The sequence below is a fragment of the Protopterus annectens genome, chromosome 13.part0 (genome assembly GCF_019279795.1).
Source record: "Protopterus annectens isolate FY-2018-M chromosome 13.part0, PAN1.0, whole genome shotgun sequence".
NCBI classification, from domain to species: domain Eukaryota; kingdom Metazoa; phylum Chordata; order Ceratodontiformes; family Protopteridae; genus Protopterus; species Protopterus annectens.
In genome coordinates, this window is record NC_056747.1 from 1,059,749,276 (window position 1) to 1,059,777,011 (window position 27,736).

At 41.2% G+C, this 27,736-nt stretch overlaps 1 protein-coding gene across 3 annotated transcripts in view; it reads right to left on the reverse strand.

The window, feature by feature from the left end:
- The window catches only part of LOC122788117 (transcription factor CP2-like), a 343,940-nt gene that overhangs the window by 159,396 nt on the left and 156,808 nt on the right, over positions 1-27,736 (reverse strand). For all 3 annotated transcript variants that reach the window (XM_044055054.1, XM_044055053.1, XM_044055055.1), the window contains exon 8: positions 23,481-23,581. In XM_044055054.1, coding sequence (XP_043910989.1) covers positions 23,481-23,581 — 101 coding nt within the window. The remainder of the gene's footprint in view (positions 1-23,480; positions 23,582-27,736) is intronic.

Here is a 27,736-nt window from a genome sequence, read left to right on the forward strand (position 1 = left end):
TAACCTGAAAGAAAAAGAAATTTAGGTCTTTGTAACCCAGTATTGCAGAACACTTCATATTGCTTTTATTACTTATTTTAGCAATAGCAAGGAACAGCACACCCCCACTTGAAATGTTTATGCAAACAAATATGACATTAGCTGGGAAAGTATTAAGTGAGGTAAAAACAAAAAGATAATTAAAAGAAAATGCAATGCATGAGGTTAGTAGGCAAATTAGACTGTAGAAATTACGTACAGCTTGTCCTCTGTCATCTAGGTAGGAATGGTATAATTGAATATGAGTAAATATTATATATACTGAAAGGGAGAAATGCCTTACACGATACATATTGTTTTTCTACGGAGTGTAGAATTCCCTTATTAATAAAAGGTTTTGCATAGCAGCAGGATTTCATGAGGCATATTTCTTACAAAAGGATTCTTGTCAATTCCTTAATAAAATCTAAATGTTATGATGAGAGGCTATGCACATAAAAACATTGCAGTACTAAGGAAATAGCAGAACAATTTGTTCTTACTGTGTAATATAAAATGTTTTTGTAAAATTATATATAATTAATATGGACACAGAGCAATTTGATTTTAACAAGGACAACATATATTTTGGATATTATAAAATTCATGATAATAGCAATGTGGAAAATCCTTGTTTGCAAGTTATATGAACAGGAGAATGTAACAAAGTAACTGTGGGACACAAAGGATGCCATTAATTATAGTATTGTTCTGTGCTTAAAAAGTGGACTTGGACAGCCTGAAATTATATTATTTATGTGTTTTTGATGTGTATACATCTGCCTTTTTTTCTGAATTTCCCAAGTTAATTATGAGGTTTTCTGCATTGCATGTGTTCTGCTTATTTTTAATAAAACTACAAGAGTTTGTCAGCTTGAAATGATATTATGTCTGTGTTTGTTTATTGTTCTTGTGTATTTAGCTTTTTTTCTTTATTTCCCAGCTGAATTGATTATGAAGTGTTTTTGTAGTGTGTATAATATCATCTGCTTGCTTACTTTAATAAAACCAACAAAACATTTCAACAGATGAGACCTTATCTTCACTTTTCAGATTAGGCATGGTACCTCAGGAATGTAGCACAACTGTTTATGTTACAGTGCAATGTCAGCAGCCTTCTTTCATAGAGTGACAAGGGTTCAATTCTGCAGGAAAAACATTTAGATTTGAAGCCCACCTTAACTTTTGAGTTTGAATTGTTAGCCGTTTTCCCTCACTGCTCTTAGTTCTCGGGTTCTGTTCCTGGCAGGAATGACTTCCTCTGGAGTCTGCATGTCTTATCTTTGCATGCTTTTTTATAGCTGCTCTAGTTTCTTCCTACATCTCAAACACGTGCCGTTGGTGAGTTGGGTAGCCGTTAAGATGCATACATTCTATAACTGTGTTTGCAATGAGAAGTGGGTGTTTGCATGAATGTGCATGTGTGCATGTACACACATGCATCTGTGTGTGTGTGTGTGTGTGTGTGTGTGTGTGTGTGTGTGTGTGTGTGTGTGTGTGTGTGTGTGTGTGTGTGAGAGTATGCACGTATCACGTGAAGGACTGACATCCCATTTAATATTAGATTCTTTGCTTTGTGATTGGTGAGTAGCCAAGTAAGCTCTCCACAGCTTTGAGATAAATGAATCAGGTACGACTGAATTTATGAATACATTTTTGACTAGGGCCTCATGCTCAGGTATTTGCCTGCACAGGATGGCAGGGCTAAGAGTGTGGTCCCCTAAGGATGCACTTAGAAACAGGATTCTATGTGATTCTGGGTGCCCACTACACAGAGGATGTGCTGTTTGGACAGGCTACTCAGCACCTGATAGATGGCCTCAAGAAGATGAAAAATGGTCTTACCACTGAAGAAGACATCTGTGATGCACCTTCACTTTCCTTCTGTTCCACTTCTAGACCCAACCAACACCAAAAGAGAAATAAGTCTCCTCACTGTCTGAGTGAGGTTCTCAAAGATCTTATGATCTTGCCATTCCTCTGTTTGCTAAGTCTGCAATGATGACAACTCTACCAGCCCCATCAAATAAGTCTGGTGGTCTAGGATTGCTCTTAAGGGATGGTTCTTTGACTTTACTGTAGCTTGGAGAACTATAAGAAGTGATCAGTGGGACTATCACAAGGGGACAGTGGATTCTAGACCTAGTCTTACTTGTCAAAGTGTTAGAGCTAAAAAATCCTCCTTCTGAAAGAAGGCTGGTGAAGAACTAAGCAGTTTCATTGAAGTCCTTGGAACAATCCCATACTACCAGCATAATGACTAAGGAGTTTACCTCATAGACAAATGGTGTATGACTCAATTCTCATCACGGAAATTGGCTAGGCTTAAAATGGCCCACAAGGGTAGCTAGCTTAGTACTTACCTATGACAGGGGGTTCTTAGGCATGTCTTTCTTTTGGAACTGGAATACGATGAAGGTTTCTGATGCTGCCTGTTCCTAGATCTGAAAGGGTGGGATACATTTTGTCTTGCTCTAGACCTCAAAAACCTCACTTGACACAGCTGCTATACTTAGTTCCAGATGATGACTCTTTAGCTTCTTCTGGCCCTGCTACTGCAGGCTGTCTGAAGGGTGTCTGAAGACATCAGTGCACACATTTGCAAAGCATTAATGTTGCAACTTCAAATCTAGAGGCTGGGCTGCATCAGTAGTTAGCCTTCAGAGTCTTGGTTCTTGGACCATTCTCCTCCTCCTGCCACCGTAATTTGATTTACTCCATGGAATTCAACCAAATCATAGGACGTATGGGGGCAGGGGGTTCCCATGTAAGTAACAATAACAGTATTTTTACAGTGTCAGTTGATATATGAGGGAACCCTCCTTAATGATTCACAAATACCTTCCATCTGTGACTCTCTGCTTGGATAGCTTCTCATCCAGCCTAAGCAATTACATTTTGTGAAAGTTAGGGATGTACATACTAAGTATATATTAATTGTCACCATTGTACGTGTCATATCTTTGTTGTCATTTCTTGATTTACAGGAAGGGTGCTGACTAGTACTTGGGTTGAACATGTAGGTTCAGTTGCTGGTGTGCTTACTTAGCCAACACACTATGTCATACTGTGCACTGACGCTGGTACCTCTCAACTGTACAGATTTTCGCAGAATGTCCAGATTTTTGGCCTGTTCCTCTTTTTTCCTGGCAAATCACTGGGGTGATCTCAGGATTTTAGTCACTAAATAATGACATACATTTGAGTTTCAGACTTCAAATCCTTCAGAAAATGTATATTAAAACAAATCATGTTACTCTAGCAACTTTCTAAGTTTATAAGAGCAATATTTAAAATATGTCCCTATTTGTACCTCCATTTTGTCAAGCTTTGTCCAGACTTTTTGCATTAAGAGGTTGAGAGGTAATCCCTCAGCATAGAATCTTCTGGAAAATGGATGGATTGTGATTGGTGGGAGAGGATTAACTCAATTGTTGGACAAGTCTCAGGAAAAGTCATTTTACAGAGCAGCTGGCACAAGAAGAATTCTGTGACTGTGAGAAATGTTCACATACTCTATAATACAAAAAAATATTGTTTGAAATTTAATTCAGTAACATCTTTCAAAGGCATGATCAGAGCTGTTACATATCAAAGGAATCAGAATCACTAGACATATATGTGTGGTGTTGCTGAAATACCATTATTTGGAAGGGAATGAATCCGGCAACAGAAAGTAAGCATGGAATTTGCTTTCACTTTCTACAGCGTCACAAGATGACTGACAAGAAAAGACAATAGTAAAATGCATTCACAGTTACTGAAGGGTATAACTCAATATACTGCAACTTCTTAATTTAACAAAGGCATATAAGTAAAACCGGCTGAAACTAATAAAATTAGCACATTATACATGTAAGTGCCAACAAAGGATTATGTATTGTAACTATTTGCAACTGAGAAAGGATCTTTCTGTCTAGTTCACTTACCTTGTTCAGTGAATGAATGAATGAATGAAACAAAACAGAGACTGGGTATCATACACCCAGTGTATGAAATACATTAAATTGGGGTCCCAAGAAGAATTGAAGCAGCCCAGTACAGTTGTGATATACTACAGCAGCAGATGTCTGAGTCCAGTGATAGTGGCTAAAGTAGTATTCGTAAACATGTGAAACAGGCACTGGCCAGTGTTAGACCAGACTGTTCTGAGTATTGGATTTCCTTTCAGCAGGCAGATCTCTCTCTCTCTTTTTAGTACAATTTTAGTCCCGCATGTCTACCAACCATTAAAGTTTCTCCTGGATTAGACATTACACTGCTTCAGGGGTGCTGTCATTTTAGCATCAGTGAGCATAATTCATGCTTTTTTCAAGCATACTGAGAACATTTGTTCTATTTGTTTACATTTAAACTAATATAATTTAATAGTAGTACTTTTTAGCCACTTTAAAGATGCAGGAGAATTCTGGGTCATAGAATTTCTAGTGTGGGATCAGGGTTTCATTCTTTGTCCTGTCAAGTTGGGTCTGCTTAGACTGGAGTGTACTAGATTTCACTTCTGTTGATTTATCAGGGTACTATTCATAAGAAGAGTCATAGGTTCTCTTTTTCAGTTGAAGAAGAGGCAGAAAGTACAGTTGTGTACACTTACCATAATGTGAAGATGTTTCAGTATTCACTGTTGCATGCAGCTGCTAGTCCCTGTTAATCAACCTGAATTCCAAAGTCCTTTGGTCCTCCGTCAGTTGCTGTAAGCCTTCCTGTGAGCGCCAGTTCAAGTCAGGGGTATAAAAAGATGCAGACAACGAGATCACTTTTTTTTTTTCAGTTTTCATGGTTCAGTGCCCCCCCAGGCTCCAGGTAGGAAATATATATATAAAACATAATAATACTTGCAAATAAAATAAACTTTCTTACCTTCATCTACAAGCAAATACACTTTACCTTCATCTACAAAGAAAAGTTCTATAAGATATAAGATCAGGGGAGATAAGGTACTGCTCGGGTAACCTGCAATATACACTCAACATACACATAACATCTAAGTGTACACATGTACACTATGCATTCTATGTTCTTCTGTTGTTTCACTGTTGCAGTTTTAGAGTCAAAACGTCGTTGGGCTGGGGCTGGTTGGGCTGGCAAACAAAGTGGCTATGAGGCTATGCAGAACTGCAGTGGGCAGTGGCAAAGCCTGCTCTGGATTTGTGGCAAAGTGGAGCTGGGTGTGCTTGTAAAAGTGCAGCAAGAAGCCCAAGCAAAACTCTAAAATTTTGGTTGGGTTGGTACTCCAGAAGGCATGCCTTGCCTGGGCTAGGGGGTTGAATGTGGCCTAATGCCCTTAGGGGCACTGGCTTGCCATGCTGAGAGTTGCCATGAAGTGACTCCATCATCCACTCCACTTTGAAATAGTCTTGGAAATATGCTTCTTTGATGAGATCCTGCAGCATGCCACTTTTTCTTTGTCTTTTCTTCTGTTTAGTCTTTTTAAATTCTAAATCTTAGGTTGTCTGTGTTGCCCAAGAAAAAGAATGCATTTCTTTCTTTCTCTTCTGTGGATTTGGATAAAAAAAAATTAAATTACTAGTTTAGCTTAAGGGTTGGCACTGGACCACACTGTAGGCATAAATGAGGGTTTGTCTCAGAGAGACCCTGTCTGATAAAAAATGAAAAGGTTCCACACAGCCATGAGAACCTGTAGCTCTGACCCATTCATGCAGAAGAAGTTTGCTAGAGGAGCTGTTTTCCAGGATAAATACTTTATATCCGCAGTAGCATCTGGCTCAAAAGGAGGTAGGTTGAGTTTTTCCAAGACATAATTGAGATCCCATGCAGGCATTGGCGATCTTGGAGGCCTTAAATTTTTGGCTCCTCTGAGGTACTGCCTTAATAAAGGATGAGAAAAGAGTGGTGGCTCTGTATTGTAATGAGCCAAAATGGCAGAGGCATGAATTTTAATTGATGAAAAAGATAGGCCTTTGTCCAGAATCTCAGTTAAGTATTGCAAAATCTGAGGAATATTTGGAGCAGCTCTGTCAATTCCTTGAGCTTGGTTCCAAGCACAAAATCTCTTCCATTTTCCAGCATAGGATTTTCTAGTACTAGGCCTTCTGGCTTCCAAAATGACATCCATCACAGCTTTACTGAGAGGCATGCTTTGTATGGCTACATTATCCGCCATGCTGCCAGGTTTAGAGTCCTGAGTTGGCTGTGCAGAATAGGATTGTTTTGTTGGGACAGTAGATGAGGTATTTGAGGTAAGGTCCAGGCTGGGCATTGAGATAAGTTCCTTAAGATTGGATATCAGTACTGGCGGGGCCAGACTGGGGCAATCAGAATCATTTTTGGTTTCTCCTGTCTCACCTTTAGAAGTACCTTGGGGAGGAGAGGCAGTGGAGGAAAGGCATATACTGATAGGTTTTTCCAGTTGAAAGATAAGGCGTCCACTTTCCATGCTTGTCTGTGATAAGTCCTTGTGCAGAATCTTTTTAGTTGATAGCTGTGAGGGGAGGCAAATAGATCTATGTCTGGGTGTTCCCATTTCTTTGTTATCATGCTGAAGATTTGTGGATCCAGGTTCCACTCGTGGGGATCCATGAGGTTTCTGCTTAGGTCGTCTGCCAGAGTATTGTCCTTTCCTGGCAGGAATTGTGCCTGCAGATGAACTTGGTAAGTCAATGTTGTGTCCCATAAAGCCATGGCTAGTCTGCAAAGGGGGTAAGAATGCATGCCCCCCTGCTTGTTTATGTACCACATGACCGTGGTATTGTCTGTCTTTATCAGTAGTTGTCCCGGATGAATTAGGTCCTTGAAGGCTGTCAGGGCATTTTGAACAGCTAGCATCTCTTTTTGATTGATATGTAGATGCATTTGATTTGTGGACCAGGTGCCCTGAATGCCTTTTCCTGCCATGTGGGCCCCCCAGGCATAATCTGACACATCCGTTGTTAGGTTTTGCCTGGCTGGGGGTAGTGAGAATGGTTGTCCCTTGTTTTGGTGACAAGCCTTTGCCCACCATCGAAACTCCTGTTGCAGGCAGGGAATGAGAGTAATCATTGTTTCCAGGCTGTGGCAATGTTGTGTCCAGACACTTTTTAGGTACCATTGAAGTTTCCTCATATGCACTCTTGCATATGGAATTAGTAGGCTGCAGGATGCCATGAAGCCCAAAGCCTGCAGAATTTTTCTAGCAGATAAAGTACAGTTTTGTACCTACCATAAATGTAGATGTCCGATAGATATGCAACTGCAGTCATAACATATGGGTTGTCCTGCCTCAGGCAGCCCTCGGTCGGCAGAATTCCAAAGTCTGGGTCCGGCGTCGGCTGGTGTCGCCTCCTCTCCGACGTCACAATGGCTGGAGTATAAAGGCATCGGCCGACGCCATCTTCTTCAGTGTTTCTTGCCCCAGATGCCAGGTGCCCTCCTAGGAAGGCTAAATTTGGTAAATGGATAAAATAATCCAAAACATGCACAACAGTAATAAACAGATACACCATAGGAGATACCCCCAGCTGAAGGGAAGAGGGGTAGGGACCCAAAAAGAAGAATACAGAGGGGTAGGAGGGTGGAAAAATCCGACTGCAGTTGCATATCTATCGGACATCCACATTTATGGTAGGTACAAAACTGTACTATGTCCTTCAAGAATGCAACTGCAGTCATAACATATGGGTTGAGTACCATAGCCAAGCTGGGGGTGGATGGAACTAAGATAAGGATGGTGTAGCTAAAATCCCCTGCAGGACTGCCGAAGCAAAGCTTGCTCGGGATCTGGAGTATAAGGGCAGGTTGTAGTGCTTGGTAAATGTATGCACGGAGCTCCATGTAGCAGCTTCTAAAATGTCCTTTGTTGCCACTCCTCTTAGGAAAGCTGTGGAAGTGGCTATAGCTCTGGTAGAATGTGGCCTGATATTGGCTGGCACACCTTTTCCATGAAAAGAATAGCAAAATCTGATGCAATGTCCAATCCATTTTGAAATTGTTTGTTTGGAGATTGCCTTCCCTTGTACTCCAGCAGCATAGGCTACAAACAGCTGATCAGACCTTCTGGTGGCCTTAGTTCTGTCCAAGTAGTAGCGTAATTGTCTGTGTATGTCCAAAGTATGCAGTAGTTTTACCCCCTTATTTTGAGGATTGGGGAAGAATGCAGGTAGATGAATAGCTTGATTTAGAGACACCCTGGAAATTACTTTTGGCATGAATGTAGGATTGGTTCTTAGAGAGACTCTGTCTTGATGAAAAATGAGGAAGGGGGGCACTGCCATGAGTGCCTGTATCTCCGAAACTCTTCTTGCAGAGGTGACTGCCAATAAGAAGGCCATCTTCCATGACAGAAATTGCATTTCTGAGGTTGCTGCTGGCTCAAATGGAGGAAGAGTTAGTTTTTCCAACACGTAGTTGAGGTCCCATGCAGGTACTGGCTGTTTTCTGGGAGGTTTGATATTCTTTATCCCTCTTAGAAACTGTCTTAGCAGAGGATGCGAAAACACTGGAGGGTCACAGTTGTATTTTGCTGAGATTGCTGAGGCATGAATCTTTATTGAGGAGTATGAGAGTCCAGTATGAAATAGCTCTGCCAAGTATTCTAATATTTGAGGTATACTCAGTAATGCTGTGTCCTGACCCCTGTTGGCATTCCAGATACTGAATCTCTTCCACTTGGCTGAATAGGTTTTTCTGGTGGAAGGTCTGCGTGCTTCCAGCAAGATCTTTTGAACAGATTTGGATAGAGAGTTTGGTGCTGAAGTCATGGTAGCCTCCAGGCTGTCAGATGCAATGTTTTCAGGTCTTGATGTACAGTCCTGTAATTGTGTTGAGTTAGGAGCAGGGGCCATAGGGTCAGAGGCCATGGCTTGGTCCGAGTTATGGTCAATAGCAATGGGTACCAGTGTTGCCTCGGCCAGTCTGGAGCTATCAAGATGCCTGTTGGTTGTTCTGCTTTGATCTTCAGTATCACCTTGGTCAGCAGAGGCAGGGGAGGGAATGCATAAATTTTTAGAGAATTCCAGCTGAAGGAGAGAGCATCCGTTTTCCAAGCTAGAGGGTGGTGAGTCCTTGTGCAGAACTTTTCCAGGTGATGATTTAAGTGGGAAGCAAAAAGATCTACGTCCAGTCTTCCCCATGTCCTTGCCAGTTGAGAAAAAATGTGAGGGTGCAGCATCCATTCGTGTGGATCCATGAAATCTCTGCTCAGATTGTCCGCCAGTACATTGTCCTTGCCTGGTACAAACTGGGATTGTAAATGTATCCTCAGGCTCAGGGATTTTTCCCAGAGAAGCATTGTTAGTCTGCAGAGGGGGTAAGAATGAGTGCCTCCCTGCTTGTTTATGTACCACATGACAGTAGTGTTGTCTGTCCTTATTAGCAAATGTCCCTGTTTTAGTGTTTTTTCGAAAGTCTCAATGGCATGTATCACTGCCAACATCTCCTTTTGGTTTATGTGCAGATGTCTTTCCTTTGGCGTCCAAAGACCTTGAATGCATCTGCCCTCCATGTGTGCCCCCCATCCATGGTCTGAGGCGTCTGTTGTTATCATTTGATCTGCTTGAGGTCTGTTGAAAGGCATGCCTTCGTTTAGTTGACTGGCTTGAGCCCACCATAGAAATTCCTTCTGTAGACATGGAATAAGTGGGATTATGTCCTCTAGGCTGTTGTTGTGTTGAGACCATAAGTTTTTTAGATACCATTGCAGCTTTCTCATATGAAGTCTTGCCAAAGGTATCAGAAGGATGCAAGATGCCATGAAACCCAGGGCCTGCAGGATTTTCCTTGCAGTCATCTGGGAAAGCTTTGCTAGGCCTTTGAAGTACTTTGGTAAATGCTGCTGTTTTTCCTCTGTGAGGTAGGCCATTTGTTTTTCCGTGTCCAGTTTGGCTCCTAGGAATATAATTTGTTGGGATGGTAGTAAGTTTGACTTCTGAATGTTGACTGTGTATCCCAAGGCCTGCAGTAGGTGCATGACATAGTCCAAATTCCCTTTTAAGGTTTGTTTGTTGTCTGCTTGTATGAGACAGTCATCCAAGTAGGGGTATATTTGAATCCCCTGCAGTCTGCAGTGTGCCACTACTGATGCCAGGCATTTCGTGAACACTCTGGGTGCAGTAGATAAGCCAAACGGCAATGCTGAGAATTGATAATGCTCTGTCCCTGCAAGAAATCTGAGGTATCTTCTGCATCTTTGTCTGATTGGGACATGCAGGTATGCCTCCTTGAGGTCCAGAGTGACCAGCCAAGACCCCTTGCCCAACATGGGAAGAAGTTGCTGCAACGTCAGCATTTTGAACTTTGGCACAACGAGGAAAGTGTTTAGAGTTGACAAGTCCAGTATGGGTCTCCACTTGCTTTCTTTTTTTGGAACAAGGAACAATCTTGAATAAAATCCCTGGCCTTGTTCCTGAGGAGGAACCCTTTCTATTGCTTTTATACTTAATAGCTTGGAAACTTGGGTGAGTGCCTCTGCCCTTTGATGATGTGGCAGGTTTGGCATGCCTTGTTTTATTGGTAATGTGTGGAAGTGGAATCTGTAGCCTTTGTCTATCAAATCCAGAATCCAATTGTCCTTGGTTAAGATATGCCAGTTTTGTGAGAATAAGGCTAATTTTCCACCCAAAGGTGCTTCTCTTTGAACCTTTGTAGGCGGTACGAAAGTCAAGTCATTGTGATTGTCCTTGTGGTGCAGCTGAATTGTCTGCGCCACTTCTTTGATTTGAAGGTTGCCATTGGCGTCCCCTGTAAGATCCTCAGTATTGCCCTCTACCTCGGGCATGTCTGCTTTTTCCCCTTTGAAACTTAACAGAGCCGGGGAAGGACCAATTCTTGGAGGGCCAGTTTCTGCTGAATCTGGGTGGCTGAACCTGAAGGAAATCCTTGACTGTCTGTACTGACTTTGCTTTTTCCTCTATGGATTTCAATACATCTTGTGCAGTAGCACCAAAAAGCTTTTGTTTTTCCAAAGGTGCATCCAGTAACTTTACTTTAACATGGTCAGGCAAAGACTGATCCTTCAACCAAGCATGTCTACATATTACAGCCCCAGTCATAGCTGCCCTACATGAAGCTTCCAGTGCATCATAACCACACTGCAGAAAATGGTTATTAACCTGCTGAGTGTTATGAATATGATCCTGCAGTGCCTTTTTATCAATAGGCTCAGGAGAGGCTAACTTTTTCTGTAAATCATCCAGGAGACAATCTTGGTACTGAAACATGTGAAAAAGGCAGTTAAGAGACCTCATGGCTAAGGTAGTAGAGGTATATACTTTTTTACCCCATCTCTCCAGGGACCTTGCTTCTCTGTCAGCTGTCAGTGGGTTTTTGGCAGAGGAGGAAGCCACTCCCTTGGGGCCCTGTGAAATAGTTTCTAGGTCCACAGAGTGAGCCTTAAAAAGGTGCTTGTGAGTGTCAGGGACCCTGTAATATCTGTCCGGCTTGACAGGAGCAGGAGGAAGAGAATCAGGGTTGGCACTGGAGTCAGAGTAAACATCATCCAAAACATCCATAACTGGAGGGATAGCCAAGGGTCTGTGCTGGGGAAGCTTGAGGAAAGTACGAAGCCTTTTCCTGGAGTCAGAGAATTCCTGACCCTGCCATTGAAAATGTTCCCTCATGGAATGCAGGACTTCACCAAAAGAGAAATCCTCTGGAGGGGAGGCAGAGGGAATTGATTCCTCAGCATCAGAGTCCTCGTAGGCCTGGAAGGGTTCTTCTTGGGCATAAGAATGCTCAGAATCCCCAGAGGCTTCATCCGAGGAGAGGTCGTCCGCCTGCTCAGTTCTAGGCCTTTTTTCTGCAGGTGGCTGAGAACTCCTGTCCGGATGAGGCTGAGACCACCTGATAAGGGAAATAAGATCTGCAGCCAGAGACATGATCTGCTTATCAGATGAAGGGGCCTGGGCAGGTTTAGGATGGGCCTTGGCCTGACTGGCGGCCTTAGCATGTGCAAAGGCCTTGATGGACATGGAAACAGGAGGCCTAACAGCCCCACGTGCAGGCGTTACCTTGTCCACAGGAATGGTGTTGGGTAGATCCAGAACTTCGGTTTCTGGAGGAAAATCCACAACCGGCACCAGAGAGATCTCCGAGACCGAAGGTCGTGTTAACGCTGTGTCGTCGGCCTGGAGCAGTTGATTTACCACTTCCGAGGGGACCGGAGTGCTAGCAGAGGATTTGGGAGTAGCATCGGTAGTGGACGCGGGCCGAGGATGTCGGTCCCGGTCCTTGGGTTGTCAGTAGATCCGACGGCATGATATACGCAAAGGATTCACTGAAAAAGTCCTCGGTGAGTTCTGCCTGGCGCCTGAGAGTGCGCTTATTAAAGCAAGCACAGGCAGCACAGGCCGAGACGTCGTGGTCTGGGCCCAGGCAAGGAAGGCAGAGAGAATGGAAGTCCTTATGAGGTATTTGTTTACCACAAGACAAACAATTATTAACTTTCTCAATTTGTTCTGACATCGGCTGAGGCAAGAATAAATGTTCCCCAATGGGGTACTTAGCTTTTAGATGACTTCGGTACTGAAAATACAGGAGCTGACCGACCGGCACTTGTGAACTGCTTCTGCTTCGGGCACCATGCGGCAAGAAAGACTGAAGAAGATGGCGTCGGCCGATGCCTTTATACTCCAGCCGTTGTGACGTCGGAGAGGAGGCGACACCAGCCGACGCCGGACCCAGACTTTGGAATTCGGCCGACCGAGGGCTGCCTGAGGCAGGACAACCCATATGTTATGACTGCAGTTGCATTCTTGAAGGACATCTGGGCCTTTGTTGCCATTTCCTTGAAATAGGTAGTCAGTTGCCTTTGTTTGTCTGGCATGAGATAAGCCATCTGGGCAGTTGTATTTAAGCTTGCATTTAAGCGTTGACTGTGTACCCTAGGCATGTTAAAAGTCTTTTCACAAATGCCAGATGCTGTAGTAGAATGTCCTTGTTCTCTGCTTGAATGAGGCAGTCGTCCAAGTAAGGATATATTTGTATTCCTCTTTGTCTGCAGAAAGCAATTACTGGTGCCAGGCACTTTGTGAAGACCCTGGGCACAGTAGATAAGCCAAAGGGGAGTGCAGAGAATTGGTAATGCTTTGAACCAGCCTTGAATCTGAGGTATCTTCTGCATGATTGTCTGTTTTGGGACATGCAAGTATGCCCCTTTTAGGTCTAAAGTGACAAGCCAAGCCTTTCTGTCCAGCATGGGCAGAAGCTGCTGCAAGGTCAACATCTTGAATTTTGGTATATCCAGGAAAGTGTTTAGAATAGATAGGTCCAGTATTGGTCTCCATGCTTTGTCCTTTCTGGGTACCAAGAACAGTCTTGAGTAAAATCCTTGTCCCTGCTCTTGCTGTGGCACTTGTTGAATAGCCCCCATGTCCATGAGGGATGAGACTTGTTTTTGAGCCTCTGCCCATTGATTTTTTGGCAGGTCTGGCCAACCGCTTGCCCTTGGCAGGGTATGGAAGTGAAACTTGTAGCTTTGTGACACTATGTCTAGAACCCATTTGTCCTGGGTTATAATGTGCCAATTTTGAGAAAAAAGTGCTATTTTTCCCCCTAAGGGTGCTGCCAGTAGATAAGTGCTTGGTGGAGGCAGGGGGAAGTCATTAGGACTATTTCCTGTATGGTTGTGATTTGTCTTCTAAACTTTTGGAGGTCGAAGCACCCCATTGCTTAGACCTGTACGAACCTTGCGGCTGGGATCTGCCTCTAGGGCATCTGGATCTGCCCCTTTGAGGTCTGTCTGACACCGGAAAGGACCAATTCTTTGTTGGCCAGTGTCTGCTAAACCTAGGTGGCTGTACTTGTAAAAAATCTTTGACCGTTTGCATAGATTTAGCTTTGTCCTCCATTTCCTTTAACACCTCTTCTGCCTTAACACCAAACAAGGTATCATGCTGTAATGGTGCATCTAATAATTTGGCTTTGACATGATCAGGCAGATTTTGTTCCTTTAACCAAGCATGCCTCCTAATTACAGAACCCATAACAGCGGCCCTGCAGGAGGCCTCCAGAGAATCAAAACCACATTGCAAAGTATGCTTTCCAACTTGTTCAGCTGCATGCAATAAATCCTGCATTTCTTTGTTTTCTGCACATTCAGAATTTTCCAACATTTTCTGTTTAAGCAGTGTCATGACATATTGCTGATATCTGAGCATATGAAACTTGCAGTTTAAGGCCCTTATAGCCAAGGTAGCAGATGTGTAAATCTTTTTTCCCCATCTATCCAGTGCCCTAGAATCTCTGTCAGAGGGGGTAAGGTTTTTTGCAGTGGAAGCCTTAACCCCTTTGGGACCCTGAGAAATAGTTTCTGTGTCTGCAGCAGGGTTTTTGAAAAGGAATTTATGAGAGTCAGGAACCCTGTAGTATCTGTCAGGCTTAATAGGAGCTGGAGGTAAGGAGTCAGGGGTCAGACTAGACTCTGAAAACACATCATCTACAAAGTCCAACACAAGTGGAATAACCTGTGTTGAGGTAGAAGAAGGAAGTCCCTGAGCCTCTTCTTAGATTTTGAAAAATCTTAGCTCTCCCAGTGGAAATGCTCCCTCATGGTATGCAAAGTTTCCCCAAAGAAATAGTCCTCAGGAGGAGAAGCTGAAGGAATAGACTCTTCAGCATCCGAATCCTCATGGGGAAAGAGAATATTCCTGATCAGAAGAGGAATCTGAGGAAATGGAAACCTGATCTGAAGATTCATAGTCTGTCTCTTGCCTAGGCCTCTTATCAGGAGGGGGATGGGAACCCCCTGATCAAGGTAATTAAGTCTTCGGCCATTTTGAGCATCTGTTTTTTGGGCATGGAGGCCTGTCCATGAGGCTGGTGAACTTGTTTCTTTGCCTTAAAGGTGCTTTAGTCTTTGCCTTTGAAGCTGTAGTCGGTTTAATGTATAATAGGTTAGGTCTGAAAACACCCTCAGAAGCCGATGCCTGCTCAGCGGCTCCGGACCCATCTGAGGGAGTAGTCTCCGAGCCTCCAATACCTTCCCGCGGCCTGTCCGATTCCACGTGGGAGTCGGTAGCGGCATGTAACTCTTAAGTAGCGGGCGTCAGGGGCTGTGAAAGTGCCTCACTGAGAACCGATGAACCGGCGACTGGCTTAGAAGAAGCTTCGTCATCGGTTATGGATCTCGGTTGCCTGTCTTTTTCTTTTTCTTTGTGCTTTTTGTGAACTCCGGTAGTTGGATGGCTATCCGATGACATTGTATAATTAAATCTGAGCCCAAAATACCTTAGTGCAAAATCATACCGACGCTTAATAGTGTGTTGGTCAAATCTAGCACAAAACCGACAACTTGAAACGTTGTGGTCAGGGCCTAGGCAAGGAATACAGTAAGAATGAAAGTCCTTATGAGGTATTTGCTTCCCACAAGAAATACAATTATTAACTTTTTCTGACATCGGTCTGGAGCAAGAAAAAAGTTTCCCCAACGGGGTACTTAGCTTTTAATGAAGACTTCGGATCTGAAACTCGAACCCAAAAATCTCAGTAGTCGGCCGACCGGCACTTGTGAACTGCTTCTGCTTCGGGTACCGCGCGACAAGAAAGACTGAAATAAAATGGGGTTGGCTGCATCTTTTATACCCCTGATGACCTGATGTCAGGGAAGGTATGACAGCAACCAACGGAGGACCCAAGACTTTGGGATTCAGGCTGACTGAGGGCAACCTGCCAGCAGGATTACCCGAATGTAATGACTGCAACAGTGAAACACGAAGAACATCCATGATTACATAAACTGAGGGGTGGAGTGGGGGTGGGGTTGGGACTATCAACAAAAAGACTGAAGTCCGCACAGTTTTAGGCAGACCTTCAAGGAGAGCTTCTGTTTTTGTAGTCTCCAATATAAAGATAACATTGAAGCTCATGAGATTTCTGTTTCAAAATTCATGGCGCTGACCACTATCTCAGTGCAAATGATCAGATGCACTGTATACCTGTGAGTAATACACCTGACTAGTGGACTGCACTCAGTCATGTCAAGATTGACTTTTTGAGGAGGCCAGTGGTAAGCTCTACTCTTTCGGGAATTACTGCATTAGTTTGTGCACAAACAGCAAGCCAGCATAAAATGGACACTAAGACAAATGATGTATCTTTTAAAAATAAAGGCTTATTGGAGTTTTCTTCCTGGGCCTATGCTGAAAATGAGTCTTGTGCTTAGTTGGACTTTTCTGGTAAACAAAAGCAATAAATAAATAAAAACTAATACATCTTATAATCTGAAAAAAAGATTTAAAAACATAGAGAAGCTCTCTTAGACTATTCTGGCTATTTTATGATGCTTCCAAAAGTGAATGACAGAATAATCAAACTTCAGTGTGTTTATCTGCCAGCTCTTTTCCAAAGTAACTCATAAAAAATAAAATTAAACCCAGTCTTACTGAAATATTCTTAAATAGATTTCCATATGTATAACTCGCCAAATTCCCCAACATAGATGAAAGAATGACCACTGTACTCACCAAAGATGGCCATACTAGTAACCACAGTTGTATGGATGACCATGTGAGGACTACTTGGTTGGCAGTGACCATGATGTGTGCCAAAAGAATGTCTGATGATCACATCAGATCTTGTTCCATTGTCTAAGGCTCTTTGTATTACCTCCTGCAGAACAAAATACTATTAAACTGCTACTATGAAACCCATGATGGGGGACTCTCTCCAGGCACTGTCTTGCTAGATGCTAACCAAAGCTCAGTTGAGCTATGGGGACCTTTCACTGGCCACAGATTTCTGCTAGTACAGGCTATGAAGAAGCAGACTGCACTGAGAAGTCAACTAGTACCACTTCATTATGAACTTATTAATAAATGGCCAAATTTGCCACTAACTCCCATCAAATGTCATGTCATTGCTCCTCCTTATGACAATTAAAGTGATTAGAACTTTCCCAACATCTGATCTATACCCAACTCACTTTTGCCCACAACTTAGTATACCACTCAGACAAAATCCCTGCCTTTCAACAACTTCCCCAACCATACGCAACCTTTTGTCAACTCCGTTCTATTCACAAAAACCTTTTACAAGTCTCCAAAAGCAAAAGCAAGGCTGGGGACTCCCTCTGTTCCCACTACATTTCTAAAATCTGGAACAACATTCCCTAACACATTTTAAGCATCACAGACAAAACTCTATTTAAGAAGCCCCTAAAAGAGTATCTATATAGCAAATGGATCTGTCCTGTATCGACCCTGGCTAATCTTCCCCTATATGTCTTCTTATCTAACCTTGAATCGATACTTTTATTCCTTTGCATCTCCTTCCACCAACTCCATTCTCCTCTTTCTTTATTTATACAATCTATTTTTTTCTCTTAAATAACTTTTACGTAATAGAAAAAATTATTGCCTCCATCAACACATTTTCATGATGTTTATTTATCATTGTGTATTATTAATTATTCTCATATTTGTTATTGCTTTTCCTAAGATGCCAGTTGTACAGTTTTGTTTCTTTTATCACATCACTGCAATTATTCCTTTATAATAAAACCTATGTAAATTGTAATTCTGTTGCTTTTCTCCCTGGGCCTCTGCTGACATTGGGCTCTCACCCAGTCAGACTATCCCGGTTAACAAATGTAAAAATAAATAAATAAAATAAAATAAATGTTCAACAAACATTATTTATAACTATATGAGTTTTATGTTTTAGGATAATTCCTGTGCATGCACTATACCCAATAATACAGATTGCCTGTGTGTGCAGTATACCCAGCAATACAAACTGTCTGTGTGCACACTATATCCAGTAATACAGATTGTCTGTGCACACAGCATACCCAGTAATATAGACTGTCTGAGACTGCCTGTGTGCACAGTATACCCAGTAATACAAACTGCCTGTGCACAATGTATACCCAGTAATGCAGACTGTCTGTGCACACAGCATACCCAGTAATATAGACTGCCTGTGTGCACAGTATACCCAGTAAAACAGACTGCCTGTGCATGCAGTATACCCAGTAATACCGACTGCTTGTATGAGCATTATACCCAATAATATAGAGAGTCTGTGCACATACTATATCCAGTAACATAGAATGCCTGTGCGCACAGTATACTCAGTAATAGAGATTGCCTGTGCGTGCAGTATATCCAAGCTGTCTGTGCGCACAGTATATGCAGTAATACAGACTGCCTGTTCACACAGTATGCCCAGTAACATAGACTGCCTGTGTGCGCAGTATACTCAGTAATACAAACTCCCTGTGTGCACAGTACACCCAGTAATATAGACTGCCTGTGTGTGTGCAGTATACCCAGTAATACAAACTGCCTGTGCATGCAGTATACCCGGTAATACAGACGGCCTGTGTACACAGCATACCCAGTAATACAGACTGCAGTTGCATGCAATATACCCAGTAATACAGACGGCCTGTGCACACAGCATACCCAGTAATACAGACTGCATGTGTATGCAGTTTACCCAGTAATACAGATGGTTTACTATTAAATTGTCGAAGTACACAACAAAATCTATCCACATCTTCGAATCAGTTGTGCAAAGTTCAACATATCAATTAGACAGAATGTCGAAGTGCACATACCAACAAAGTCAAATTCACACTTTTGACATTCTGTTAAGCAAGTCACTACTGCACACAACGTAATACCATCTATTTGAGGGAGGCCACACACCAATCCTCACCCCCCACAAATAATATATTCCAACTCCAAGATCGCATTACAGTGGGGAAGAGGGTAATTTCCCAACCTCCACTGTGCCGTAATCTGTATTCAGAATGCTGAAGACAGTTGTGCGAATGCACTGTGGCATTCATGAATCTGAACACTCACACTTGTTCAGGTTAGACGAAATGGGAATCATCCAACTGTTGCTTGACGTTCCCATTTTTGTCTAACTTCTGCTTGTCATTATGATAGTAAACCAATACAGACTGCTTGTGTGTGCAGTATACCCAGTAATACAGACTGCCTGTGTGAGCAGTATACCCAGTAATACAGATTGCCTGTCTGAGCAGTATACCCTGTAATACAGACTGCCTGTGTGAGCAGTATACCCAGTAATACAAACTCCCTGTGTGCACAGTACACCCAGTAATATAGACTGCCTGTGTGTGTGCAGTATACCCAGTAATACAAACTGCCTGTGCATGCAGTATACCCAGTAATACAGATGGCCTGTGTGAGCAGTATACCCAGTAATACAGACTGCCTGTGTGAGCAGTATACCCAGTTATGCAGACTGCCTGTGTGAGCAGTATACCCAGTAATACAGACTGCCTGTGTGAGCAGTATACCCAGTAATACAGACTGCCTGTGTGAGCAGTATACCTAGTAATACAGACTGCCTGTGTGAGCAGTATACCCAGTAATGCAGACTGCCTGTGCACATAGTATACCCAGTAATACAGACTGTGTGCATAGTATACCCAATAATACAGACTGTCTGTGCATGGAGTGTACCCACTATACCCAACAGTTTTTGTTTCAAACAATGAAAACTGACTCGTAGATGATTAGCTGCTTAATAAGTATCTTGTCTTTTCAGGGAGTTTAATAAGGTGAGAGGAGGTGTAGTTCATACCATAGCTATTGAGTATACAGGAATTTTATGATTTTATGTGGTGCTTGGCAGGCGTCCACATTTCCAGACCACTCGTGCAGCAGTAGACAGCATGAAACATCTCTTCTAGTCTGCCTTACATTTATTGACCAGCTAAATCCCTTTATTAGATTATTTACTTATTTATTTGTCTTTGTTGACCAAGAAAGTCCAACTGGGCAGAGCCCATTTTCAGTGGAGGTCTGGGAAGAAATACTCCATCATAGTACATTTATATTACCAAGTGAATTTCAGACAGTTCTCAGAAAAAAATGAAGTTACAATACAGCTATATACAGTAATATATTTACATCAATATGTATAACTCTATACTATTTTGCTAGCTGTAAATTCTTAATAGATTAACACTGTAGATGGAAAACGTTGTAAAGTTTTGTTTTACATTTACACACACACACACACACACACACACACACACACACACACACACACACACACACACACACACACACACACACACACACACACACACACACACATTGTGTTATATTAACATTTATAGTAAATATATAATCTGTATACGGGTTTATGTCATGCTGGCAAAAGTAACTTTCATTAGTACTCATTCTGATGATAGAAATACATTGATTTCTGATCCATTACAGATCAAATTGAAGTAAAATGTAACCTCCCTACTTGGAGGCTGTGCTTTTACACCCATGCATCTCTAAATATACTAACTCTGAGACTGTGCAAGAGTGAGTTAAGTAGAAACCTTTTTTTCCCACTGTTCTGAGATCTTACTGTTACTGCAGAAATGTATAAAACACTTCCCACGTGGTGACAAATACAGATTACAACCATAAATCCACCCAACCTAGATGAGAACAAACATAATTAGATAGCTTAAAACACCCTTTTCTGACTCTGTCATAAATATAAAATAAAAATACAAACATATCAAAGATGGAGGAATTGATGCAATGTATCACCGATTTCTTTTTTTGAGTAAACAGGTTAGTGTTGTCACCTCACAGCAAGAGGTTCTTGGTTCGATTCTCAGCTGGGGTGCCTTCTGTGTGGAGTCTGCATGTCCTCCCTGTGTACACGTGGGTTTCCTCTGTGTGCTTGGGTTTCCTCCCACATTCCAAAGACATGCAGTAGGTGGATTGGACACTCTAAATTGGCCATGGGTGAGTGTGTGCGCAAATGCTTGGTATGAATGAACTACGACTGCAGGGCTAGCCACCTGGTGGTGTAAACCTTGGCTGAAGATCATTGTCACTGCTGAAGTGACACCCTGACCCCATGTGCAAAATGGGAAAAGGGGTAGAGGATGATGGATATAGATATAGTTGGGATACAGACATTATGTTGAAGAGTTGTTTCATTGATGTATGGAAAAGCTGGTACAGCTAATCAAAAAATCAACAGATTGAACTGTATCTGTTTTTCCTGAGCAAGATTACAGTAGTGCAGGGAGTGGGAAATTTGTCCTTTCCCCACAGTACTGCAATGTTGGAGTTGGTATATATATATATATATATATATATATATATATATATATATATATATATATATATATAAAACAGAAACAGTAGTGCCCAAAAAGTCAAAAATGAGAAAAATAATGCCCTTCCGCGTGGAACTGACAAAATTCAAAATTGAAAAATACTCACAGGAAACTTCTGCTGAGGGAGGCACAGCGACAAAGTTGTGTGTAGTTAGAAAACTAGTTGGCAGTTCCACGCGGAAGGGCATTATTTTTCTCATATATATATATATATATATATATATATATATATATATATATATATCACAGTGAGAGTAGGGGTGCAAAAGAGGAATTTTCTTTCTTTTTTAAGTTTTCATCGATGTTTTGTGGATTATTGATTTGAATTTAATCCTTTTGTGGTTTGATGTTATATTTCACTGAAATATCATAGATCTCTCTCTTCTCTCTCTTATAATATATTTATATATATATATATATATATATATATATATATATATATATATATATATATATATATAAACTTCATTGAGAAACCCAGTAACTGAATCAGAAATAATTGGAAATATTAATCAAATGCAGCATACATCTCTAAATTTCTTCATTGCATTTCAAGCTATTGAAAATAAACAAACAAAACACCTTCAGATAGATAGACCTTAAACAGCATGCCAAACACAGTAAAAATATCAAATGGACCAATAAACACTACATAAATCAGCACTAACCATATACTACCTATCTCATACCCCAAACATATACTTTAAAAAAATAAACACACATCATAACTGCAAACACAATAGCAGCAATCATCATCGACAACAGCCAAAACACAGCCACACACAAGTCCTTCACTAATGTCAGCAAATCTATCAGCTTTGACAAGAGAAGCTTAACCCTCCTTCTCCCGCAAACATGTACTCCCCTTTCACACTCCCTTAGTTATACATACCCACTCAACTATTGCAAAACTATGACCAAAGTGAAAAATACATTTATACTCTAGTCAACAGTATCTTACTTAACTATAGCATAAATCGAACAGTGTACCATTTGACAGCTCTTGCAACAAAATCTGCACTTGACTAAAGCAGTTCTTGAGAAAATTAACTGCACCCATATAGTATACGTATACATTTACATTTGTGTGTGTGTTTTAAGTCCCAACCTCCCCCACTGTGAGCATCTTGCCCTAATTCCTTAGGAAGCCATTGCGTTCACTGTTCTCTATTCTTCAAAGCATCTAGGGATGTCAGATGAGACAGGTGAGAGCTGTGGGTTGTGATTGCCATCTGGAAGGAATAGGAGCTTCTTCTATTCATCCAGAGGCATAATGTAATGCACACACACTCGCTCTTTTCTTATGAAATATGTTACATTTCTTGGTTAGGCTTGTGCTCCAAGTCTTGCCTTTCATGCGTGGAATGCACACCTGAGGCATTCTATCAGGTAGCCCCTCTGCAGTGGGACATATTCCAGCCCTTCTACAGGATGGGTGAGCTGCTATCAGCCTCTCACTCGCCTTTCTTCTTGGCTGTTTCCTTATCCAAATGGCCACTTTCAAACCTGGGTTGTATTGACCACTTTAACCCCATAACAATGGCGTGCATGTAGTGTCCCTGCATTCTGCCATGTTAATAACTAATAATGAGATACAGAAGCCCCGAATTAACAGGAAGCATAAAATATTCCTTGGAATTTGCATGACGTTAACTTTAGTATGGCCAGCTATACCTATAAAGACTTTAAGACCTTAATAATGATTCGGTCTTTCTCTCAGTGAGTGAGAAAGAGCAGCTTAGTTAGTTTTCCTAAAATTATACATACTGAGCACTAAGTTAACAACTTAATCAAGGTCTTGAAGTACGCAGAAGGAGAAATTGATTCATTTCAGTCTAACGAAAAGGAATGAGAACTGAAGTAATATAAAAGTCTCCGCACTAGAAAATTATGTTATCTGATTTTCCCTCTGTTAATCAGTTTCATCACTCTGCAGTGCTCACAGGAAGCTCAATTTTCCAGTACTTAAAGAAAGGATTTTTTTAAATTCCTATACTACTAAGCTTTGCTAAAAAAAAAAAAATCAACAAAAATCCAGTGAACTGTGAAAGCTTGCAGACATTATGTGGAGAGAAAAGCACTCAGATTTAGCCAGCTAGGCTTACATATTTCTCAGGATGTGCATGAAGGACGAAATAGGGTGGGTCAGATCAGGTGAAACACAAGAAAAACTGGTTTCTCCAGATGAGTAAAGTTTATGGAAATTAATGTTTAGACATTATTTCATGTTAAATGGGGTGAAGGAGTACAATGTTTAGCTGAAAGGTATGGGAGCATCTGTTACCATGGAGAAGTAGTGTGAGCACTGCAGAGTCTGAGCTGTAGGGATTAAGCAATAGATTTAATAGATTTTTAAATGTAAAAAAATCATATTCAGTCTTCCAGAGCCAGTCATCAGTGTTATTTTTAATTGACATACCTTTCTGGTGTTGGCAGATTAAAAGAGTTGCCTGAAGTTGAAAGTCCTGGTGTGCTTGGAGGGCTGGAACCATTGTATGAGGTATCAGGCCAAGGGGCACACTAGGGAGAAAAGTGGTGCATGATGTTAAGACAGCACAGATGAATCAAGTTTAACTAGCAAAATACAATACACAAGTCAGTAAAGGAAATGAAAGAGATAACATATCGCTCAGCTTTTCTTGTTGTGTATGAGGATATCTGGGTACGGATTCACTTCAGAATCTCGAAATTCCGAAACATCGAATTTCATATGATCGAGACCATATGACTGATGTTTTGGAATATCAAAATTCCGAAACAAATCAACCCCCCCAAAAAAAACAATTTAAATATTTCTGCAGGGGGACAAGACACCCTGCAACCCCCACACCCCCGCTACTTAAATATTCCAACTCTGAGATCTCACTACAGCGAGGAAAAGGGAAATCTCCCATTCTGCACTGTATGCAGATCTCCATTCACAATATCGGGATTCCAAAAGTTCAATCATATGGTCTCGGCCATATGAAATTCAATCTTTCAGGATTTCGGCATTGTGAAGTGTTCCCCTGGGTACAGACCTCTCAACCTTTTAGCACAATAAATCTGGACAAAGCCTAAAATAATTGGAGGATAAAGGGCCAAAAATAGGGTCATATTTTAAATATTCCTCGTATCAACCTCGAAAGTTGCTAAAATATGCATTTTTTGAAGGACACAAAGTCTGAAACTGAAATGTATATCAGTAAACCACAAATTTTATGAGGAATAGGCCAAAAATATGTGACAAAAATCAGGACATTCTGTGAAAATTTGGACAGCTGAGAGGTATGTCTGGGTGACTGGCTAGAGCCTGTCCCATTCCTAACTTAAATTTGCTAGCACAAATTTTAGCTATAAACTCATAAGTAAGTTATACCAAAAAACAGAGTTTGTCCTAGTAAATGAAGTAATTTTTTACAGCAGTCTATTCTTCTTTGAGTGTACAATCCCTTGTTAGGAACCCAACAGTTCCACTTTCAGAGTCTGCACCTGCTGTTTTCTAAGGTACAACACTGGAGTGAAGCAAGGTCAGTTTCCTTCAACTGTAGAACCAGAGTAAAATCAAACAATAAATGCTGCTATGTAGAATCAGGAAGGACTAAGGGGTTAATCGTTGAATGGACTAACCATCGAACGGCACATCATCGAAATTCAATCATGGTATGTCCATCCATCAAATGAGCACTTCATCGAGTCAAGTGAGGTGGGGAAAGTTACTAGATGGCCATCACTTCCCTGTCTCACTTTTCCCCACTGTAGTGCAACCTCAGATTTGGTATATATAGTTAGGGGGTGTCACATGGATGGGTTTGAAATACCGCCATTTGTGAAATGGGGAAGTGTTGGCCAACTAGTTACTTTCCCCTGTCTCATAGGTTCAATAAAGTGCTCCTTTGATGGATGGACGTTTGACGACTGGATTTCGATGATGTGCCTTTTGATGGTTAGTCCATTTGAAGATTAACCACAGACCCATACCAGATACATGAATGACAGTTAATAACATTTCAGAGTTATGTGAGATCAGTTCTCAGCTGAATATTACAGGTACAGGTGTGTCAGCAGCTGCTTAGATGCACATGATGTTGTTTTACATAGTGAATGGCATTTGATTTCCTAGAAGATAGTGCCACATATGGTATGTATCTAGTTCATTATCAGTGACTGATGGATTTTTGAAAGTATGGTTGTATGGGCCTTTTCTCATTTGTAGTAAGTTTGGCCTCCACCTCCTCCTAGATTTTTGGTTGAATATGTTTCTGTCTTCACACCAAGAAGAAAGATATTCAGTTGTGAGACAAACACAAATCTGGCATAATACTCTGCTTTTTCAACACACTTAGCTATAACAGTAAATTCCAAGATTTCTGCATCCTTGAAGAAAGAAAAGGGACATAATATCATATTGCATTACACATCTTCATTAAAGCTAATTTGCTGGACCTGGATGAAAACAAGCAATGACTGATTCAGCTGAATCATTTTTGATTATGTGCCATCAGAAACTAATGCTCCATTCAAACACAGTCCTGTTGCAGAACTTTATTACTAATAGAGAAAATACCTAACAAGGGCAATGTTGTCCTTCTATGGAACCTGTAAAAGTCTCTTCTGCTGAGGGGATTTTAGTTCATTTAATGATTTGAAGGATTTAACTGAACAGCTGGTTAGATTAATGCTTAATGCTTAGGAAACTGTGCACAATATAGTGCTGGAGCAAAGCTGTTTTGGATTATACTCAATTGCCCAGATTGCTAAAAGACTATTTTGTTTTCTCACTGTAGATGTGCACGCAACCACTTAAAAAACATGGTCAATAATAAAAGAGATGAAGAAAGAGGAGCACAAATACTGTCTGGTAGAAAGAAACAGTGGAGAACTGTAATCTATATCTGTTCTATAATCATGTTTCTTAAACAGTTCTGCTCAGAATACTCACAGATTACTACAACTTCAAGCATAACCTAGATGAGTGGATGGGAAACCACAAATTGTCCCAGGGGTTCCACCTGTGTCTCTCATTGACAGGGGCGACAGGTGCTGACTGAGGTTTTCCTTTTTGGGGATAAACTGTTGGCTAGGCTCTGAAGGGCCCCGGGGCCATTAGCCTAGTAACCTCCTATGATTAGTATTGTCATTGCAGAGGCAACTCTATTCAGTTTCACCTGAGATATATAAGCATACGTATGCATATAAAGATACACAAACTATGCCCAATTGGTTTTGCTTTTTGATGCCTTACTTCCTTGCTTTCTGTTTTTACTTTATGTCAGTCTGCCATATGTACCATCTGTAGACTTTACTGTTTAATGATTAGATTTGGAAATTATTTTGAGCATGTACCCATTTTTTCTTTTTTTCATTTAGGTTTCTATCTGCAGCATCAACCTATAGTTCAGTAGTTAGGAAGTGAGTTAAACCATTCTGGGTTTACGACTGATGGCTTTGATTTGCACTGAATATTGGTATGTGTGTGTGTATGTTTGTTTCTATCTGTCTATATGTATATATGTACATGGGTCTGCTGAAAAAGAATTAATGACCCAAACATTGATGTCCACAAGATCTACCACAAAATGTCAACTTTGCAAAGGTCGACATGCTATGACGCATATGCTGAGCAAACCTCTTGGTACATGGAAAAAAAAATTGTTAACAAAACAGAGTAAAACTTTATCTTTTGCAAGGGCTAAGCCACTTTGTGCCTGCCATCACCTGCTAAATATATATATATATATATATATATATATATATATATATATATATATATATATACTAGCTCTGAGATTGCACAGTCTCTGAGGAAAGAGAATATTCTCCTACCTGGGAATTGTCTATGTCTCACACCCATCGACCATCTGTGTAGTCAATTAAACGCATGTTGATCAAAAGGAGGATTTGTTAATATTCAGTTCCCCCACATTTGTGTGTGTGTGTGTGTGTGTGTGTGTGTGTGTGTGTGTGTGTGCTTGAGCGTGCACGTGAGTGTGCGCGTGTGTGCGTCTGTGAGTGTGAGTGAGTGTTTTTAGGGATAGGGATACAAACTTGTTGTTACTTGCACCAGCATCAGCCCTGGATGGTAGAATTCAGTGTTATTCAGATGGATAAGAAAAGATGCCATGGTGTTAGGGGTAGACAAAGCCCACCTAGCTTCACAGATCACCACACTAAAAACCACTGCATGCCTTGGATAACCTGTTTCTTAATGACCAAAGAAGAGGCAATGCTTCTGCAAGAAAACTGTAATAAAAAATTAAAAATGCATAGCCTGTGGATTTAGCATGAAAGTTGCAAGGTTTGAATCTCCAATAGGTCAAAAAGGCAGCAGACCTCAGTATTTACAAAGGGAACAGCTGCTACAGAAAATGGTGATGATTCACGATTGCCAGTAAAATCAGTAACAATCATGGGATAATCATTTAATGTGAAGGAAAACGTTCATTAAAGGGGTTTTAGATTATAACTGCCCACCCCTGCAAAATTCCTTATTGACTGAATACATTGTGAAAACAAGGATGCATTTACATTGTGAAAACATCCATGCATTTTTTTTATCTTGGTTCAGCTATGGCTCTTTCATCTAAGCTGTGTTCAGACACCTCTTTTAGATACAAATATATATTGCACCTTTAGGTATTAAAATTATTTGTACCTGTCATATAATTTGTCTGAAATATAAAAGCATACTTTTAA